General features: G+C 40.8%; 1 protein-coding gene across 2 annotated transcripts in view; it reads left to right on the top strand.

The window, feature by feature from the left end:
• The window catches only part of SNAP25 (synaptosome associated protein 25), a 75006-nt gene that overhangs the window by 13736 nt on the left and 41908 nt on the right, over window positions 1-19362 (top strand). For both annotated transcript variants that reach the window (XM_072140468.1, XM_072140469.1), the window contains exon 2: window positions 18853-18982. In XM_072140468.1, the coding sequence (XP_071996569.1) occupies window positions 18911-18982 (72 nt within the window). In that variant the 5' untranslated portion in view covers window positions 18853-18910. The remainder of the gene's footprint in view (window positions 1-18852; window positions 18983-19362) is intronic.

The raw sequence follows: 19362 nt of genomic DNA, 5'->3' as shown, positions 1-19362 counted from the left end.
TAGGTGTTAATCATTACTAAAGGGACAGTCCTTTAAAAGTAGTTGTGCCTCTCTAAACACTTATATCCTATCCACAGAACAAATAATATCTGATCATTTGGGGGTTCGACCTCTAGGGCATCCAACAATGAGGAGAATGGAAGTAATAGGTAATAGATGTCTATTATGGCCCAACCCCTTCAAGTTAAAGGGTTTCTCAGGAATTAGAACCAAAGGTCTGCTTCCGCCAATATATATATATTGTAGTAAAACTTAAAGGGAACCTTTCATCAGCAATTGGCCTAATAAACTGATAACAGAATATCGTCAAGCTGCGTAATACCTTCTAGGTTTGGTTTCTTTCATGGTCCAGTGTGGTGGTTTTATCCAGAAAATCAACTTTGAAGTGAAATTGATTGTATAAAGTCAAGGAGGAGGAGACTATAACACTGAAGTCAAGGTGGGGAACGCTGAACACCTCCTCCTCTGTGATTGAAATCATGCAACCGACTTAGGGAGATCTGGTTAGTGATGTTTCTGGATGCAAGAGCATCAGTTACAGAGAAGGAGACTTTGGGAGGAAGAGAGACTTGTCTTTATACAATGACTCAATGACCCCACTTAAATGTAGATTTTCTTGATGATACCACCACACTGGGTCATGAAAGTTACATGATCTGGAAGGTATTCAGCTGCTTGACAACATACTGGTAGTTTCTTATTACGTCAATTTCTGATGATCGGTTCCCTTTAAAATCTAAATACAATTTTATATACAATTATATAAGTAAATTAGAGTAATTTGTTGTTTCATCTCCCACATAATTTTGCTTGGATTGGATTTAGCTTTATTATTTGCTGAAGAAATTAACGGCCACAGTAAGCCGGGTAGTGTGAGCTTTGCTGGAGAACATTATTATTACCATAGTAGCCAAAAGTAAATCCTGCCTAAGCCCAGAGATGTCATTGCAGATCATGTGCATCGCGATCAGCAAATGTCTCGGAGGGGTGAAAAGTTTAGAGCTACATCTAATATAAGATGTGTTGTTCAGTCTCTTCATATATTTGCAAACCACAGTAAAAATAAGACATTTTATCTTCTTTGCTGCAGTAATTAGCGGTACATCGCTGCCATGCTTCATCTGACTTATAGGACTATAAGCAGAGAACTAATATCCCAATGTGCTGCTATTTTAAATTGGTCATTTTTAGTCATTTTTAGATAGTGGCCATTAATGGAAGGTTATTATGTCACATATTACCGTGTGGGTTATATAACTCCTATGATTTTCTGTTTGGTAAATCTGGAATTATCATCTGGAGAATTCCATGGATGTAGCATGACTCTTATGGATAATCCACTACCAGACAATTCCATGGTGGAACGAGGTGATGACACAAAGAACCCTTTTTATAGCTTCAGTATAATTTGTATAATGTATACCATCCATTTCTTGTAAAGAAATAAAATTTGGATGGTGAATTTATGTGAGCAAGTTCCAACATCTGAAGGGTTGACCTTCAGGTCCCCTTTGCCATGTCTTCCTATTACAGGACACCTCCTTTGCCACGCCTTCCTATTTCTCGACACCTCCTACTATTGCCATTAGGTTTGGCGCATGTTTAGTAAAGGCAATATCGTCCTTTCACTGAAACAGTACCACTGCAAGTTGGACCTTATGACCATGGCAGAAGTAGAGTGGTGAAAGGGAGCCTAGAGGGAGTGCTGTCAAGACATAGAAGAAGTGTGAGTCCTTTGCTTTTCACAGCTACAGTCCCTGCCTATTTGCCAGCCCTTGCACTAAATGGGGTCGACAACTGGGCTACGGTGCCGACCTGGGCATAGTACATAGCACAGAAAGACAAACAGACACAAGACAACAAAGCGAAGTCAGACAAACTGTGTCAAAACCAAGATGGCAGCAAAGTACAAAACCATTAGAAATCATGGTTCAGGCAAAATGTCAGAATCACAGAAAATAACAACAAAAAAACTGAGAATAACAACAAGGAGCCAGAAAGACAGTTAGTGGCAAGCACCTGTATAATAGACAGACAGGTATATATGAAGTGTCCAGACACCACCCCAAAAACTGGTTGGTGCAGTGTTTCAGCACATATGACTGTGTTCAGACACATTTCCTACTGAGAAAGGCTGCTGACCTGTCAATCAACCACCCTCTTGCAGAACATCACATCTGGGTGTAATCCTGAGCCATGAGAACTAGTTCTCACCTGGTGTGGAGGTGGCATAAAGGGGAAAGTTATTGCACTTCCTGGTGGTAAACTGCCGTACAAGCCCTGATAAATATCCCCCATAGAGGAGGAGGGGAAAAAAAACAATCTCTTCCAACCATTGTGATGAGTCTTCCATATATGTAATGGAAAGTCTCAGAATCAACATGGACTTAGTAGTAATCTTTTTCTTCTTGATCCTCGATAAGGATGTGACCATTCAGGAATCCCTGTTGTCAATGACAAAGCGGGACACTCAAGATCCCAAAATTGTGACGCTATATATTTAGAGTTTTTCCCACAATTCCAGGTTTGTTCTGACTTTTCTACTACATTTAAGTTCTCCTATCCTAAGTTATCCTTACGTCCGTGATTTTTATTTGTTCCACACAAAAAGGAAACGATAGTGAATTAGTTATTAATTATTTAGCACCTGATACCCCCTAAATACCTAGATAATAGTCTGGAGGAAATATGGAGCCTGCATATCCATGAGGTGATTTGATTATTGTAGTACTGTAGATGTATAGAACAGGTGAGGCTACAGGTGGTCCCCTACTTAAGAACACTCGACTTACATACGACCCCTAGTTACAAACTGACCTCTGGATATTGGTAATTTATTGTACTTTAGTCCTAGGCTCCAATGATCAGCTGTAACTGTTATCACAGGCGTCTATAATGAAGCTTTAGTGTTAATATTCATTCTTATGACAACCCAACATTTTTAAAAATCCAATTGTCACAGAGACCAAAAAAGTTCTGGCTGGGATTACAATGATAAAATATACAGTTCCGACTTACATACAAATTCAACTTAAGAACAAACCTACAGACCCTATCTTGTATGTAACCCAGGGACTGCCTGTATTTTCATGAACAGTGGCCTCGAAATTACTAATGCAGAGCTTAATAGAATACTTGCACATAGTCCTCCATCCCCAGTGTGACAGCTTTTAGTCTGTAGCTTAATGATAAGATTAAGGACGTGACATGGGCTCCATACATAATAAAACCAAATCTTTGAACATCTTGACATGGGCACTGAAAGGTCAATTCTTTGATCCTTATTTTATAAAAGATTGAGGTGGACATAGCTTTTGACCAGTAGGGGAGAAAGGAGCCATCTAATCATCTGATGGTGAAACTATTAGAGTCCAAGTGCCCAAAATACGACCAAAATTACACAGTGCCAACGTGAAAACTTAAGAGGTAGCTTATCACTCTCTGCTCTGACACAGCTTTAAGTCATATTGGCATCCTGAAGACACCAACACAGTAGAAAAAAGGAGGGCAAATTCAGTTATCATAGCTTCCCTCCAGGCCCCTGAACACAAAAAATATGTGGCCTTAAGTAGGGGTTCCAATGATAATCAAGCCATGTTCACACCTCCTTGCTCCTCTTGCAGTCTGAGGCAGCTCCGGATGCGTCCCGTTAAAATAGCGCTGCCTGTGCAATTCCTGGGCTGCCTGGGTCTGCAGAAAGAGGCCTTCAGTCCTGTCTGTGTGATGATGTCTGTGCTGGGGCAATGATCTGGGTGCCCACAAAGATGGTTTTGAGGGACAACTCCGGCATCCATGCTATAGGTTCGCCACCACTTATCTAGGGAATGTTGTCTATTGTTTCAATTTGAGGAAGATATTTTTTACCCTATCCTATTTTTACCAATGAGAATGATCTCCAATAAACTGTTCACTTACAAAACCATGGCATAAAACCACGTTCAATGTTTGACATTTTTGCCACATTTTTAGGTAGAAAACTGAACCTACACTTACAATATCATAATTTTTTATAAATAACAGAAGTAGAAATGACAGATGGATGAGCATATGTTCTACCTAGGTGAAGCATGGGTCTTATTTACCTTAGAAACCCCTCTGTACCCCAGTCAGCTCTACTGGTGAGGAGAGGACTCTATGGTCTCATATTACTTGTGGCCCCCAATCTTCCAAGATCTGGAAATTCATGAATTTTATGAAGTTTGGTCCATATCCATATTGTATCACTATGTAGAATTCTATTATCTTGTAGCTTTGTTTTATGCCTTACCTATATCTTTCTGTTTTCATATCGTCATTCATGGCTTTGATATGGTACTTTACACTTCTACAATAGGAGTATTCATGTCATTTATACCTTACATTACTATTTTATGTTATTGTAATATTCACTACTTCCAAATCTGTCATTGCGACGCGTATCACTCCGTTACAGTTTGGCCGTTGTTGCGATTGAATAGCACTTACAGCTGAATATAAAGGTGAGAGACATCAGATGTGCCAACTGAAAAGGCTTCTTCTCCATGTGAAGTAAGAAACCTCTATAGATCTTCACATTAAAGTGTTGATGGGGTTTACAAATAATACTGATCATGGATTACAGTTGTATGTCTGTAATAATCAACTTTTTAAATGATGCTAATGAGCCTGGAGGGCTCTGAGGGTGTTAACAAAAGCCCTTCAGCCTTCATAGGCTGTTATAATGTTTCCCTATATCCCCTGCTGCCTCAGCACATCCATTCTCCCTCTGCCTCATTAGCATAATTTAAATAGTTGATTTTAGAAGGAAGGAAGCCACGGATAACAAATATAAGAAGATTACCACAGTCACCAGGGGTGTAACTACAGCAGTAGCAGCCATAGCAGCAGCGGCGTCCGACCTGACACAGTAAAGAATGGAGGAAGTGCATTATTTACATATTAGTACGGCCATGACAGTCACGTTGCCTGGATCTATCAGTAAGTGTCCCTGGTTTATCATGCTTGGTTTTGATGCTAAATTTTCTTGTTTCTGCCAGTTTGTAAACATAGCTAAATGCCGTCCATAAGCATAAATTATTATTATATGTATTGATGGGGAATGGGCAGAACTATTATAGAGAATAGGGCATGGACAAATAACACCTTCTTTCTGTCATAGTTCACCTATTCAGTAAACGTTTTTGGATCCTATAATTAAAACTTGCAAAATGCATGGTGGTCATATAACGTTATTTCTATTTCTGTAATTTAGCAATTAAGGGCACAATTAAGATTTACCACCTTCACTGCACACATTTTATATGGAAACTGCCATATCTTCATTGAATTACTCATGTAAGTGTCCAAATAAGAACTTTGCCGACTACACTATGGGGCACATTTACTTACCCCTTCCATTGCATCCGCCGATCTGGAATTTCCGATGAGGATTTGGAGTAAATCTGCCCCTATATCTTCTAACAAGACAAATTAAATAGGTACAGCCCAGTTTTCACAACTTCACAGCGGTCTTACTTAGGGTTAGGTTTAGAGGGTACCCTCAAGGTACAGTCACAACTGGGGTCTGTATGTTCCTTCCCAATATGGGGAGACTAGTACTACTACTACTACATATACATTACAGTTAGGGGGCCTGGAAAAGATTTAGCATTTGAACTCAGCAACTTTGAAGTTACCCCTCTTCTGCATACTACCCCTTTAACCCTTTAACTCAGGCCACTACTATTGCATCCTTTGACTGTAGATAAAATGTAATACTTTGTTAGAGAAACAGTAAGGGGGGGGGGCATGTTGGTTTTGTATGGAGCGCTTTTTACATAGGGAATTGTAGGGGTTGTCCACTTTCAGCAAATAATCAAATGATACAATTATACAACTTTGTGTATAAATTCCTCATTGTTTTCTAGATCTCTGCTTGCTGTCATTCTACAGGAAGTTTCATTGTTTACTTCTTGTGGATAAAACTGCTCCATTGTCATGTGATGTCACGTAGGTATATAGCTTGTAAAATCTTACAGCTCAGGTTACTCTTTATTACAGAACGAGTCGTGCACCTGCATGACATCACATGACCTGGGACCAGATAGATTTTTTCCACAGGAAGTAAACAGTGAAGCTTCCTATTTTATGACAGCAAGCAGAGATCTAGAAAACAGTGAGGAATTGATATAGAAAAATTGTAGATCTTTTTATTACACAGGAAATATGTATTATTTGCTGAATGTGGACAACCACCTTTCAGGGGACACATAAGGGGGCCTAAACTAGTGCATAAGCGCAACTACACTTGTCATTGTATCAGTTGGATCTTGTGCTTTAGACCTTATTGGATCTCATCAACACTCCTGGTTTGGAACATCACTATGACCATCACTATTGACCATGCACCATGTCTACCAGTCAGTAAATCGAGAGCGAATGGGGGCTCTTGGGATCTCTATGTGGGATTCCCCAGCTGTAACATGCAAATAATTATAGTTGGGATTAGATATAAAGAGGGCAAGAGTCAAAGTACTGAACATGATGTGGAGTTCAAAGAAGAGAAATCTCCAGCTGGACACAGGAAGTCAGGTGGAAGATAAAAATAATCCAAAATGTATTTGGGGTTGTCCGAGTTTAAAAAAAAAAAAATATGTGGCCGGGAGCAGGCTGCCTAAAACAATAAAGCTGTACTTACCTTCCGGTGCCCTCCCGTATCCAGCGCTGCTGATGCTCTGGTGCGGGTGCCATGAAAACAAACATGGCCGCCGGAGCAGCGCTGCATGCAGCTTCCGGCCGGCCGTGGCCGGGTACGCCTATCCGTCCCTATACACAGCATTGTGTATGGGGGCCGGAAGGTTGTCGGGTCCGGCCGGAAGCTGAATGCAGCGCTGCTCCGGCGGCCATGTTTGTTTACATGGCGCCCGGACCGGAGCGACAGCAGCGCTGGATACCGGAGGGCACCGGAAGGTAAGTACAGCGTTATTGTTTTAGGCAGCCCGCTCCCGGCCACATATATTTTTTTTTCAAAACTCGGACAACCCCTTTAATTTTAAAAATGGTATGGAGCACATCCTATAGGAAGGACAAGTGAACATGATGTTCAAAAAGTATTTTTTTGCTGTCATGTTCACTTCTCCTTCTTATATGCTGTGCTCTATACCATTTTTAAAATGAACTACGGTAAATAAATTTTGGATCTACAAACCGACTTCCTATGTTCAGCTGGAGATTTCTCTTCTTTGAACTCTACTTTGTTAGCACCTGTGGCCGAGGTTGTCCGTACCGGAGTGTCCAGGGTCGGAAAAATGAGGACTGTTTGAACAAGTATGGTGAGCTGATCTTACGAAACAGTTGTGTACAGAAAATGATAGAAATTGGTAGATAGATGGTAGATAGATAGGATAGATAGAAGGATAGATGATAGATAGATAATTCCTCAAACTTGGCACATGGTTGAGGACCATTTGGCAGGCACTTGGCATTGTGGTTCACAATAAAGAATAGTAATTTGTGCTGGCACGTTGTCGTTGGCATTATGTACCTCACATTTTTTGTTTGTTTTGATTGTTCTTATTAGTCATTAGTTGTTCTTTGTTTTTTGTCATTTAATATCTTTATAATATAGGTCATTACTGTACAACAAGAAATTTGATAGTTAATGTATTGTTAACAATGGATCGTTGAAGTGTTTGCCAATATGTTTTATAGCCTTTTTCTTGCGGCTATGTAGTTTGGCTTTAAACAACCTTTTTATGTTTGATGTGACTTTTCAGCTAAAAAATAAGAATAAATATGAAAACAAAAGCAATTGTAATAATTACGATATAAAATAGATTGGCCTTGCCTTGTAATGTAATAGAGCAATTCCATTATATATACACATATATACTGGATATAAAGGATTGATGGTTGTTTATTATAAGCTTAGGTAAGTTAACAATGGTTGATTAGTATTAAAAGGCTGATCTTGATGGACTATGTATAAAAGGGGGTCAAGTAGAGGTACAACCCTTCCCCGGCTCCCTACCATAATACTTAAAATATACATGTTATTAATAAGAATAAGAAATGTCAAAGTATTATAGTATCATAATAGATAAGGTTAAATAAATATTAAGGTCCATAAAAAATAGTTTGTACGTGCATTCACTTGGGCCATGACTGACCCAGCATGCAGGAGACAATCTTGATATATGTACCTGTACTAGTACCTACAGATCAGACAACACAATAGGTGGTATTTATCATATGCTTGCACTTGTGTGCCGTCGTATGATAGCCCCGTTGCCCCCTGATCGCAGCCAGATACATCATGAGGCTTCGGCCTCTTTATGTATGTAGCGGGGGCCTGTGCAGTGTTTATTTCTATACTGTACTAGGTCCTACCTGGCATGAAAATAAGAGTAACCGGCGTGGGGACAGGAACGTCCCGCATCGGCCCACTCCAAATCCGTCAGCAACCACTCCCTTCACCAACCTTAACAAAAAAACTAGACATTACCCTGGGTCCAGGCTCTGATGTGAGAATGGACCACAAAGGTCTAGCAGAAGACAACCCTGGGCCCCTCAAATCTTTTTGTAAGGTGTGGATTTACAGAATTATTACAGAGATATAACTTGAGGGATTGTAGAGGGCCTAGCTGCACCCTCACCCAGGAACATTAAGTGACCCAAAAGAAGTCTCTTTCCCATATGAGGAACTGTAACTAATAAACTTTATTTGGGGGCCTATAGATGAGGGTTTTTGCCATAATGTCCAACAGCAAATTGCGCCTCAAGTGGACTAAATGTTTATGTGCGCAGTGGCTGCTATGATGCATTTACGGGTGACAAATATACCTCTCTCTCATTAATATCGTCTTCTCTAAAATTGTATTCTTTTTAGTGATAGCAGTTTGGTTTTTAAAGGTGGGGACGCCATTGATAAGAAACTCACCCAAGGTTAAAGTAATGTAATATGGTCCGCTCCATCATTCCGTTTAAGTGGCATCTGTTATGCCATATGGCGTGTTACTTAACTACTTAAACAAGAAGATGTGTTAACAAAGGATGAATGTTATGTACATTTGTCAGGCCATTACCCAGTACTAAAATATTAAACACTATTTATTGCAAAGGTCACGACCTATAGAGTCACTCCAGTAATTGGACAAGTTCCATTAAAAAAAAAAACTCAAAGGGGGTTGTTTACTGTAAAATATTGCTAAAATTAGGGACCACTCCTTCTCCTTCTGTGGTTCCATTTCTGTCTCCCCAAAACCACAAGAAAGTCCAGAAAACATTGTATGGAGTGGAGACCTGCCTAGTATTTTTCTATGGTGTCGGGAGAAATATATGAAATGGAACACAGTGGGGACCAGGAACTAGTGTAACAGAGCAATGAGTAGTAGAGGGCTGTAGGTCATATTTTTTACTGCCCCCCTGTAGTCCCCATGTAAAAAAAAATAATTCTAACCCCTTTCATATGTTGAAGTAACACATAAAGGTATTTGCCAGCTCCGGCTAAAAGAACATTTAAAACAGATAATGCACATTTACACAAATGTATGGCCACCCGGCCGTAGCCATAGTTCGGCGCGATGGAGAGGAGGAGACCCCTCACCTCTCCATAGTGATCCACGGATCACTCCATAGCGATCCACAGAGCACAGTGCTGTATCACGGGGAAAGATAGGAGATGTACTATCTTTTCCCTGTGTACGGAGCTGTACAGTGCCGCACGCTCCGTGCACCCAATGCTGGCTATGGGGGACTTATGTACGGCTGCAAGTTTGCGGCTGTACATACATCCCCCTATGGTCGTGTGAATGGAGATATAAGAAGAAAGCTTTACTGTTTTCCTTGGAAGCTTAGCTTGTCTCTGTCCCAGACTGAAAGACAACTGGCTGCCGCAGCTGCCTTCCCCTCTGACATGTATAATGTATCCCTCCTATTTTGTGCCTTGCCCTCACTTCCACCAGCACAAGACTATGGTGATCAGCGGGATATTAAGTCCTCCAGTCATGGCCGAGTTTCCACAACTCTGTAGAGATGAGCAAATCTATTCATTGGCTGATGGGTCTGGTTCAAATCTGACATTTTTCAGGCTCTGAATCGAATTTGAATCTTTGAAAATGTTGGCCAGCTACTGCAGTAATTCGTCCCGGAGGTTGGGGTGGGTTTTTTTATTTAAAAAAAATTTGCAAAAAATGTTTGTGAATTAGACTAGAGCAGTGATGGCTAACCTATGGCACTGGTGCCAGAGGTGGCACTCAGAGCCCTTTCTGTGGGCACTCAGGCCATCACCAGAGAGGACTCCAGGTATCTTCCTGCAGTCCCAGACAGCCCAGGACTTGCTATGCACAGAGCTATTTTAAAGTGACAGCTCTACCTGGGACTATTTTCTGCTTTATAGGTGTCCTCAGGGGCTGGTATCAATGAAAGCTGTGATAGAGAAGGGAGTATAAATCACAAATTAAATTTCTGTGTTGGCACTTTGCGATAAATAAGCAGGGCTTTGTTGTAGTTTGGGCACTCGGTCTCTAAAAGGTTCGCCATCACTGGACTAGAGCATGTTATATACCAATTTCTAGGACAGTCGGTGAATCGATTTGATTCAGACCCGAACTAAATCTTTTGAAAGATTTTACTAAGCTTCTTTGGATTGAATCTTGGATGATTTGCTCATCTCTAGTTAGAGGCTTTCTGAACATACAACAAGGGCAAATATATTTCTTGTTTACATAAGAATTGTGAAATTTGTAGGACTTTTCCTATTTTATCCTTCCTTTCTTACCCTATGGAGACACCAAACTTTGGCACATGGAGTATCCATAGCCTTGAAGTATGGAACCAAAGAGTCTTTGTGCTCCCATACAGCTTCTATGCACATCCCTCTACTATGTGTACGAGGCCCTATAGCAGTGATGACGAACCTATGGCACTGGTGCCAGAGGTGGCACTCGGAGCCCTTTCTGTGAGCACTCAGGCCATCGCCCCAATTTCACCAAACAGGACCACATCCACCAAATCTTTCTGCAGTCCCAAGCAACTTAAGAGATGCTACTCTCAGTGCTATTTTAAAGCGGCACTTTACTGACTGTTTGAAACTGCAGGAAAAGTGAGAAGGTGTTGACTGATCTGCATTGTCTTTGGAGGTCATCCTGCTGGACCCACCATTCTTCCTGGAGAGAAGCTACAATGATGGTCTGAATTTGCCCACCTTCTTTCAACTCTATTGATGGCTTTAGCAGAGCCAATACAATTGAATGATGTTGAAGAACAGGCAGCAATAAGTTACTGCTTGAAATGCCATGTTGGCACTTCGGTCTCGAAAAGGTTCACCATCACTGCCCTATAGCATAGCCTTATAATATTTGATTAAAAAATTATTACAACGTAAAATCCTCTTGATCAATGTTCAGACACTCTGGGGCAGATTTACTTACCCGGTCCATTCGCGATCCAGCGGCGCGTTCTCTGTGCTGGATTCGGGTCCGGACAGGATTTAATAAGGTAGTTCCTCCACCGCCCACCAGGTGGCGCTGCTGCGCTGAAAAGCATCTGAATTTACCGAGGCCGGGTGAGTGAAGGTAAGCGCGTCCCGAGCTACACATTTTCCGTTTTTAAATGCGGTTTTTCCGAATAAGTCGGTTTACGTTCGGCCACGCCCCCCCCATTTCCGTCGCGCGCATGCCGGCCCCAATGCGCCACAATCCGATCGCGTGCGCCAAAATCCCGGGGCAATTCAGGTACAATCGTCGCAAATCGGAAATATTCGGGTAACACGACGGGAAAACGCGAATCGGGCCCTTAGTAAATGACCCCCTCTATCTTTGTTGGGTCTTTATGGATGACCAGGAATAGATTCCAAGGAAAATAAAAGGTTTCCTACCCCTCTAACTCCCACCGCACAAAAAAGCGCACTTCAAAACCCACCTAATCATTATATTTATAATATAATATATTCAAGCATAATAATTAAGTAAAAAAAAAACAGCTTGCCTCTGTACTCCCATATCTTTTTTAGAGCCTGTAAATAAAAATTCCGGCTCTAGTGTCAATATATTCCGTGGATCCATCTGTCAAGAAATGTAAAATTAAAATCCGCCCAGGGAGAGAGATGTTGTTTGCTTCGTTCTGAATCCGAGGCCTTGAGGATGTTGTACCCCCGGCAAATGTCTGTTCCATCGAATCCTTATTTTACATCACAATAATATCATTACACTATAATTTCATATGATATTTTTATCATAAAGCATCCTTTAAGCAGTTTTTTTACGGTGGCTGCACAAAACCTTCATGATGCTTCCAATCACCACTAATTATAGATTTCCGAGACGCTGTGTTATGCCAAGCTGGTAGAATTTCTTTGTGGCTAGATAGGTGTCTGGTTTTGCTAATATGCCCAGACACTTTTCATGGAACTTTTATGGGTCACTTACTACCGTATTTACTTATAGACATGGACATATTTTCTTTTGTTTCTGAGAGCTAATTTGCATAATTATTTCCCACGGAGCATTGCCTTTACCTGTTGCTGGATAGGGCAAGGCACAGGTGCCAGGAGCACCAGAGATGTGTCCAGTGCAGCACACCAAACCCATCTCTAGGTAAGTTTTTATTACTGACAGTCGTGGATATGTTTGACATAGGGCACTTTGGAACACTAAAGCCTAAGTCCACATTTAACTTCTTGGCTTGATAGGGTCACCACAATGTCATAGGATCCCAGTTTACCAAAGAGATGGAGTTCCCAGAGCCAGGGATGCAAGTTCCAATAGATGATAGATATATACAAACATACATTTTCTATATTGATGTGATATACATATATATTTATAAGGAGAGAGAGAGAGATAATAAATTGATAAATGGATTGAAAAACATAGAAATATAGGGGCTAGATTAATTATAGATTTATCAGGGCTTATGAGCCAGTTTCTTTGGTGTACGATCCCTGATATAGGTGCAATTTCTGATGAACATTCAGGAATTGTACGTTTTCCCCCCTTACGCCGCCTTTGCGTCAAGTGGGCGTGGAGGGGTATGAAGTGGGACTACCTATAACCTCCATCAAGAACTATAGCGCAATTATCTGCCATGTAGGACTTGGTATAGAAATGTCTTAGTAGCCACTGGATTTATCAGGAGGCCAGAATCTCCTAAAAGATCCATAGCGGTCTAGTGTGTGGGGAGAACAATCATACATGGGCGGACCATTCACCAGCGTATAATATATACCGTAGTTAATAAATCAATAGATGGATAGATAATAAATCAATTAGCTTAATAGATAGATAATCCCATAAATATGAGATAGATACAGGAGTTGGATAGTAGATCGCTAGACAGATCAATGGATAGAAAGATAATAGATAGATAATAAGTTGTTAAATACATAATAAATCAATAGATTAATATATAGAAAATAGATGGCCAGATTCATATGAGAGAGATAGTAAAGCGATAGACAGACAGATGAATAGAAAGATAATACTGTATTTTTCGGACTATAAGGCGCACCGGACTATAAGGCGCACCATCAATAAATGCCTGCTAAAACATCTAGGTTCATATATAAGGCGCACCGGATTATAAGGTGCACCTGATTATAAGATGAATGACCAGCAGGTGGCAGACCTGTGCACAGTTCATGGCGGCTGTTGTCTGTAAGTATGATTCATATATAAGGAGCACTGGACTATAAGTCCGAAAAATACGGTAATAAACGGATAGATAGAGGTTTGATTTCCAAGTCTGTCCTTTGCCGGCTCCGTCACAGAAAGCTTAAGTAAAGTGAATAAATCAGGGTCACGACCCAATTTACATTTAGAAATAGGTTAATTGAGAGCAGTAATCCGCAGTCACTATCATCTCTGAGCAGTGTGAGCCCCAGCCTCTCCTCGCTTCAAAGTCTGTCAAGCAGGAAGGATTTCACAGTGTTTGCTGTAATCTACAGATCATGTGACTATCCAAGCGTAATGCTTAGAATATCATCCAAGGGGTCACGTGCAGCACGGAGTCATTTAGCGGATTGGTCACTACATACTCTGCTTCTATATTAGTGTTCGGATAAATCCTCCGCTTTCATTCCTGTTTAATCTTTGCCATGCTCTATAGTACTCCGAACTACACGGATCAAATAAATCATGAATGGCAGCTTATCCCTGTATCCACTGCGGATCTCCTGCCTCCATATATCAGAAGTACTGGGTGTGTGCTAAGGAAGTAATGTATGCAGATAAAACCTTTATACTATGGAATAAATTCCTCATTATGTATATGTGTTATACTTAATATAGACAAAAGGCAATACTTATATTGTTAATCTTTAATATAAACTGCCAGACTAATTTTTTTAATTATTCTAGCTTTAAAAAATTTCCCAAAAAATCCAAGACTAAAGCATGCTACCAATATCATGTGGATGTTGTGTGAACTATGGATTTGGCCATAATACTGGACACACAAAGGTGGATTCGGCATTTTTGGATCCACAGTGTAACCAATCCTGTGACATACCACAGCATGGGGTCACAAAGATAAGTGGAGGCCCACCTCTGTTTAGGGTGCCCTTCTTAGACATATATGTAGCTAATGGCACCATGGGTCCTGGTTCTGGTCAACTTTACACCTCGCATCGTTCTCAGTGATGGAACTGCAAGTTATGGGAAAAGTAGGACAATCAAGTAAGAGGGTCTCCATCACTGAGACTAAACCCTCTAAGGCCCCTTTCAGACGAATGTTTTAATACGGCCATGTGGTACCTATATTATCATACAGGTAACAGGCGGCCACATTCACTTGAGAATTATGACTCCGGAGCAGATAGTTTTTTCTATCCGCTAGGGCGTCATAATTTTTGATCTTATAAATTAAACAGTGTTTTTAACTACGATATTCCTTCAAGGATTTGGCTATGCACCGGACACACCTACTTCCTTTACCAATTGTGCTGACTCCGACAGCTGAGTAGGTGAGCTGAACGGACTCTGATGTTTTCTTTTCTTCTTATGATGGCTTCCAGTTTTGCAGCTTTAGGACCTTTAAACAACCCTCAAAGGTCCTGAAAGCGCTCATGTATACATGTGTATTAGAGCAAGCACACATGCATGAGCATTTCCGGTCCCTCTCTTTATTATCTGTGTAGAACAGTATGAAACTTGGTGGGTGGTTTGGGAGGCCCCAGGCTACTGCCCTAATCACCCATCGCTTTACACACTGTTGATGGGGCTCCTGTGGCTGACCTGCTCTGTATGTAGGCCCAATATATGCAATATATAGCAACATGGCGGCGATGGAGAGGTGGGAGACCCATCATGTAGAACGTGCTAATGTTCTGCCATTACGCCTTGGTGTAACCCTGAATTCAGCACAGCAGAGATGGGTCTGTGTGACCATTGCACAGCTCTGGAATGACTCTTGTTCACCTTCTTTTCTCATGTGACTCAAGCTCTTAAAGGGGTTTTCCCACAAAGGAAAGTAAGGCCCTATGCACAGGATAGGCCCTAACTTGCTGATCATTGGGAGCCTCAGTGCTGATACCCCCGCAGTTCGCCGAAAACGAGGCGTCCATCAGTCCATGTAACAAATTAAGTTTTCTTTCAAATCTTTAAACCTGCTTTAAATGTTTTCTACTTTTGTAATACATGTATGGGTTTATATAAGATCTTGTGCATAAATATAGCTATGTGGAAACTGCTAGGATTAACGTGCTAGGATAAACCTCCTTATGGACGGATAAGAATATGAATTTTTGGGTTTTTTTTTCAATCAAAAGGATAAAGTGCATAGAGAAAGGAATTGAAGTTGCCGTTTTCAATCTTGATACATTACATGTCCTTTACATAATGACATTTTGAGGCTATAATCTAATGGAGTGTGTGGGGCCCACAACTACTTGGAGAATGGGGGTCCACTGACCCCATTCCTGCGTCCGGGAAAAACGCTTGTATATTTTCATTGATCCTATAGATTTGCTGCTGGAAAGGGGTGAGCAAACCTCTGTTCTCCAGATAGGTGAAGTACTTATATCGATCATGTATTTATGACATATCCAGTGGAAATGTCATAGATATAAAACATAAGAATAGCCCTTTAATAAACCATTAAGACTATTTTATCATATTCCTGTTACAGACCTGCAAGGTGGAAAAAAACGGAAAATAAATTGTGGTTAAAAATTCATATAAAGTCATTGAGCGCTGAAGTCAAGCTCTCCTAGTTTCAGATCAAACCATCATTTGACGACCTTGTGTCCTACAGAAGAGGCAGAGGTCGTTCACAGCAGAGGGGGTGATCTGAGGTAAAGAGAGCTTGACTTCAGCAATGAGCTCTCTGCCTATGTGACTTTATACAACTCACATATCATTTCAAAGTTGATCATCTGGATGATGCCAGCATGCTGTCACATAATCTGGAAGATATTCGCTCTGCTCGATAAGACACTGTTAGAGGTTTATTTATTTTACATAAATACCAAATAAAACGTTTTAAATGTGGTTCTTATCAGCCTAGGGGCGGTACAGCTATCAGTACATGTGAGGGCTGCATTATTTATAGAGCAGGTCAGCCAACATAAACATAGTGTGCACCCATCTCTCTGGCCTCGGGGCCTGCTATTAGAGATGCATACATTGTTCAGCCATGTTTACCTATGCACAGCTGTCAGGCGCACACCTTGCTCCGCGCATTATTTCCTGCTCAAGTATTTACAGAGGATTCCATATTTGTCCTTCCCATTGTGTCTATTTAGGTAACATATAAAAGTTGGAAACAAATCTGACAATGGGAAACATCTGCCTAAATCTTTTTGTATGTCTTTAATACCCCGAAAACATACCGAGAGGTTAATATGAAATTGGTCAAAATGTGTTTGTTTCTGATACATGGAATTTGACTTCACCCTCTTTTGACTATTCCTCTGTATAGTGCTATGTATTTGTGTACCATAGGAAGTACTATTGGGGGATTAGCCACCACAAACTTACTGTACACTGTTAGTAGGATGGCCGAAATGTTTACTTTCACTAACAATATACAGAATATTATGTTAATAGACAGATTAGGTACCCTGGTACAGGGGTGAACCCAAATTCTCTGCTGCCTGAGGCGCGCTATAAAATTTCTTCCCCACTCTACCCCATACAGTACAATTTTATGAGTAGGTGAGTAGTGCTATCATGTTTTAGCCGTAGAAGTGCATTGGGCACGGCACAGTATGGTGCTGTATGCCACGCTCGGGCATAGCATACATTTGTGAGCCTGAGGCTTTAGTGGATTTGCTTTTATTTTTTGCAGATTACATGCAACACATAGAAAATACAGTTATCCATGTTTTACTTGTATCCTTAGGATTAGTGGAAATTAACCATGTGCCATCATTTTTTTTGAGAAGATAGCATATGTGGCATATGGGAGTCTTAGTCCCATAAAGGCTCCTTTCACAATGACCTGCTCGCCAGCCATAGCGCATGTGTGCTGGAGAGGAGCGGAGCTCACCCCTCCCCTCTCCAAAGGAGACTAAGGGGGGTATATCAGGACTGCTCTGGCACAAAATTGGCATAGAAGCGTGGAAATAATTGCAAATGCAAGCATATGGATAGCTCTTGCAATTATTTGCCCTTTTCCTCCTGGTGTGGAGGGGCGTCAAGGGGGGTGCTGGCAATGGCGGGATTGCGACAGCGTGGAATGGTCCTGTCACTGCACCGGGGCACTCGCTGCCGTCAGCCACACATGAAAAGTCACTGTCTGCACTTATTTCTACTCCAAGTAGGACGTAGAGCCTTGATGTATTCGGCTGTACAAGTGCCAGCGTGTGATAAATGACCCTCTAACTCTACACTGGTTTATTAACTGAGACTTTGTTATAAAGTATATATTCTATATTTCTTTTTAACAATTGCACAAAAACTCTTTGATATATGCATTTGGATATCTCAAGACCAAAGGTGGGAATCCATCTTCTTTGTGGCACCCAATTTTTGCCTGTGATTTTACATTGTGGTGAATGGCCTTAATGTACGTGGTGCATCGCAAGAAGGAAAAAGGCTGCAGAAATTGCACTCCACATTCAGGAAGGGGATTAGAAGTTGATAGACTTGCTTTTTGGTGATCTAAATGTGCGCCAAAAGTAGATTGTCCAAAAACTAGAAGTGCAGAAAAAGTGTCATAAACAAAAGCTGCACCCAAAAAAACCAAAAAATAAAATGGCATGAGGGTCAGAACACCGAAGTTTTTGTGGAGCTGACAATCTCTGTAAATTGGAATAAGTTGGAATAGACACAAAAGCATTAATAAATTCCCCACATTATATATGCTGGTGACTCAATATTTACCTGCAGCAAATTCTGTTTGTCTGCATGAGGAATAGTATTATCGTGTGTTACTATATGACTTGTTTGCACTTTTCAGCAGTTTTCCCCAAGGCCGTTTCAGAGCTGTTCGCTAGGGACCAGCTGCTATGATGTCACCCAAACTGTGCAGCCGGATATTGGTCCCTCACACGTTAGCATAAAAGTAGCCAAAGGCTGTATCGAAAGGATGATATAAGATATTATAGTGACACACTGACCTGTATTAATATAAATAAAACACTGTGGGTGAGATAGAAACCTCCCGGTTTAGCTCCAGCAGCCTGTGTTTTTCCTCTATGACTACCATATTCTCTATCCAAAATATCTGTAAACCTCTCAGTATGAATCTCAGTTTTGGAGGTAGAGAAGGAATCTGAGAAAATGAACATTGGTTTTTATTAAGTGTATTAGTTCCTTGTATTTACTTGCTATTGATTTATGCTACAGTTAATGAACATCTACTTTTCTGTGGTCTATTTGTCCACTATTCCGTCATCTCATGTTGATGGACAATGAGATGTTATTTTTTCATCAATTTTTTTTTTTTTACTTTAAGGGTCTGAGGCTGTTCCCTGTTTCCAGCCCCCCAATCCCAAAGCACACACCAGATCACAATGGCAGACGACGCTGATATGCGCAATGAGCTGGAGGAGATGCAGAGGCGTGCCGACCAGCTCGCCGATGAGGTGAGTGCACGAAAATGAGATGTTCTTCATACTTATCTGTCTTACTCAGTCTAATACTCTGATACAGATGAAGAAATATTCTAAATAAAAGAAATTATTATGGTATTAAAGTGGCAACACACGCAGAAGTTCCAATTGAATTGTGAATGCTGGGAAATCTTCATCTTAGTTGTTATGCAAATGAAAATTTAGTGCATGATGGGAATAGTCATGAGCTGTGAATTGCACATGTAACATCTCAGCTGAACTTGGCTGTACTGGAGGATTTCCCATGATTTCCTAAATTCCTTTCCAAATATTTAGTGCATAATGTTTTGCTTCTTTACTTTTGTTACTTCTATGCTCAGTTTTTTTGGAAAACCAGAAGCAGGTGTGATTCA

This window comes from Engystomops pustulosus, chromosome 3 (assembly GCF_040894005.1).
Source record: "Engystomops pustulosus chromosome 3, aEngPut4.maternal, whole genome shotgun sequence".
Lineage (NCBI taxonomy): Eukaryota > Metazoa > Chordata > Amphibia > Anura > Leptodactylidae > Engystomops > Engystomops pustulosus.
The sequence above is the reverse complement of the archived record's forward strand: the minus strand, read 5'-3'. Positions and strand labels throughout refer to the sequence as shown.